This window comes from Mauremys mutica, chromosome 3 (genome assembly GCF_020497125.1).
Source record: "Mauremys mutica isolate MM-2020 ecotype Southern chromosome 3, ASM2049712v1, whole genome shotgun sequence".
Classification (NCBI taxonomy): Eukaryota; Metazoa; Chordata; order Testudines; family Geoemydidae; genus Mauremys; species Mauremys mutica.
The window spans coordinates 174,048,602-174,051,460 of NC_059074.1; the positions used below are offsets into that span (position 1 = coordinate 174,048,602).

At 32.8% G+C, this 2,859-nt stretch overlaps 1 protein-coding gene across 2 annotated transcripts in view; it reads left to right on the forward strand.

Moving 5' to 3' along the window:
- CAMKMT (calmodulin-lysine N-methyltransferase) overlaps positions 1–2,859 on the forward strand; it is a 360,994-nt gene extending 358,135 nt beyond the window's left edge. For both annotated transcript variants that reach the window (XM_045008965.1, XM_045008966.1), the window contains one exon: positions 892–2,859. In XM_045008965.1, coding sequence (XP_044864900.1) covers positions 892–969 — 78 coding nt within the window. In that variant the 3' untranslated portion in view covers positions 970–2,859. The remainder of the gene's footprint in view (positions 1–891) is intronic.

Sequence of the window (2,859 nt, forward strand, 5' to 3'; positions counted from 1 at the left end):
ATTTTCCCCCTTTGACATTGTATTTAAACAAATGATAAAAATATAACTTTTTTATAAAACCTTATAAAAAGTAATATTTGTGGGAGAATCATTTATGGGAGAATAGTTCATTTATCAGTATAATATGTATTTATATATTCTAAATGTATTTACAAGAATAACTTTAGCTGAATAAGCCATTCTAGTCAACTGTCTTAACACACGTTTATAATTAAAAAAAATATTTTGAGTATATATCAGAAGTGCTCACATAACCTAGCCCTAGCAGTGCAAATGGTTCTGCTCTAATTACTGGTGCTGCTATAATTCTGTATTAGTAAAAGAATTTTTGAATTGCACATCATTAATATATAAGACATCAGAAGCAGCATTATAGCCTTTGAAATGGCTTAGGCCCATATAAACCTTCCTGTTGTGTCAAGGTATTACAGGGGTCCCCAAACAGTTGGTGATCTTAAATACTAAATCTGCGGCAATACTGAGGCACTACGGGGTAGGTTAAGGATGAAGTTTCAGCCTTCATTCTGAATGTCCTTGCTTTGTGGATTTAAGTCAGACCCTAAATCTCATTTGAATCTAGTTTAATTAATTGAGTCATGCATTAATTTGTGAATATATAACTCGGACATTTTTATACGCAACATGCCACTTTTTTCTTCCTCAATTGGAAAAAATGCACTTACAAACCCGTGATAAATATTTTGATATACAATCCTGTAACTGTGTTAGTATTTGACTTTAAGCTTTTTGGCTGTTTTAAGCTGTTTAATCAGTTGTAATATTGCTCACACTAAGAAATATAGTCAGCTAAGAAGTAAACATCATTTTGTGTCAGTAGTTTAAAAATGTGTTAACGCTGGTTTGCTTACTTGTTCCATTTTTTATTTGCAGTTGAAAAAAGAAGAAAAAGATACATATGAAGAAAACATCCATTACCCCTTTCTTCTTGTTTTAACCAAACATGAATAGAAGATGAAATATTTTTTTTAAAGGACAAATTAAAACTAATGATATGTGTGTGTGATTTATTTTTTCTGAGTGGCTATCATAAAATATGATAAGGAAAATGTGTTTCATTTATTGCAGTGAGGAAACCTTGTGAGACATTCTGTATGCCATTTTAAGAACTTACTTTTCTCAATTATATTTCCACCTTAAAAAAAATGTATATATTTACAAAGCTCTACAGCTAGTTTTCCTTCTCTCTCATGCCTTTCAGCTTGCATGTTTGTTAATCTCTCTAAACATGATTTCTTTGTTTGTATTTGAAAACACATGCATCATATGCTTTGTGGTTGCATTTGACCCGTTGAAAGTACTAACGCTTTCTCATTCACTTAGGAAGCAAATAGTTTCCTCAAGATCTTAAAAAAGTGCACACATCACCTCATAGATTTTTCTTTTGCCTTTCTTGAATTTTCCCTGTTGATTTTTCTATCCATGCAAAATTGAAATGTTCTGACTTGTTTTGGTGATTTCTTTTTTTCCTTTTTTTTTTTTTTTTTTTTGCAACAGGGTACTTTTTTCCACGGAAGATATATAAGAAATTATGCATCAGACAAAAGCCTCATAAACTGACCATTTGTCCTTTGGACACAATAGCTTGCCCAGCCCTCTGCTCCTCCTCTCCAATTATGTGTGATTAGTCTCAGTGTGTTGTGTCAAGAAGGGGGAGTGTGCTGAGTGCTTATTATCTGGTTAGGTACAAGAAGAGCACATTTAGGCTCTGACTATGAATGAAAAGTGAGCCTTTATCAGGACTAAAATCTAACTGCTGCTGTTCTACAAACCTCTCTTTAAAAATAGATCTTGTCCTAAGACATCCTGAACGCTATGGCAACTAGGGAATTTTCTTTTAAATGCAATCAAACAATCATCTTATTCAAACTAGGTGTGTATTGTGATATACTGTGGTTCAAATGTTTTGTAAATGTTTAATATAGCGCTGAGAAAGGACAGCTGTCCTACAAAGAAACATGATCATATTCTTCTTTTCTAATGGTTTAATAAAATGTTCTAATGATTTCTTGAAATAGCAAGCTGGATCTTTAAGGAATCCTGCACAATCTCTTTAACCAAAACACTTTTAGAATGGTAAAAAACCACAGTTAGATACTTAGTATTGTTAAAATTGCAGTTTCCTATTGAAATACATTAAAACAATTACATTTGGTCAATTCTCTTCCTCTCACATTTAACAAACTGAGCTGTATGTAAACCACTAGCTTATACAAGTTCTTTTCTCTTCAGTACTATCCTCAAACAAATTTTTTCACCACCAGTTTGCATGTCCTTGTATTCAACACTTTTTATGCTCCATTAGAGCACCTAGATGGATCTCAGAAGGCATAGGTCAAGTCGCAGTTAGATCATACATTTCTTTCTCACAAAAACTTGAATTGCAATGCCAAGTGATGGGCTAACATCACAATAACAGCAATTTATTCCTCTTTTGATAAAACAGCAGTCTATTCTCCGTATTAGATAAAGACCAGGGGCAATGCAAACCAGCCATTTATCCTAGTAGTTCAGTAGTAGATCTCCTTTATGGATGTTGTGGGTTTCATGTTCAAACTCTTGATAGAAGAATATTTTCTGATAAGAAATAAGGAGCATTTAGGAATAGTTTAAGGCTGTTGTAAAGATGCTTTTCATCAGTTTTTGTTCTGTTTGGACATACAGTAAAGGACATGTTGTCCCTAAGGAATGGATACAAGGAAATCGTTGTAACCAACAAAGAAAAGCTAAAGACATAGTGAAATATGAAAATATGTAGATCCTGTCTGCCTTTGTAAGAAGGGCTTGAGAATATTCTCTACAATATAATCTAATAAAGACATATAGTTGCCAGAAATAAAA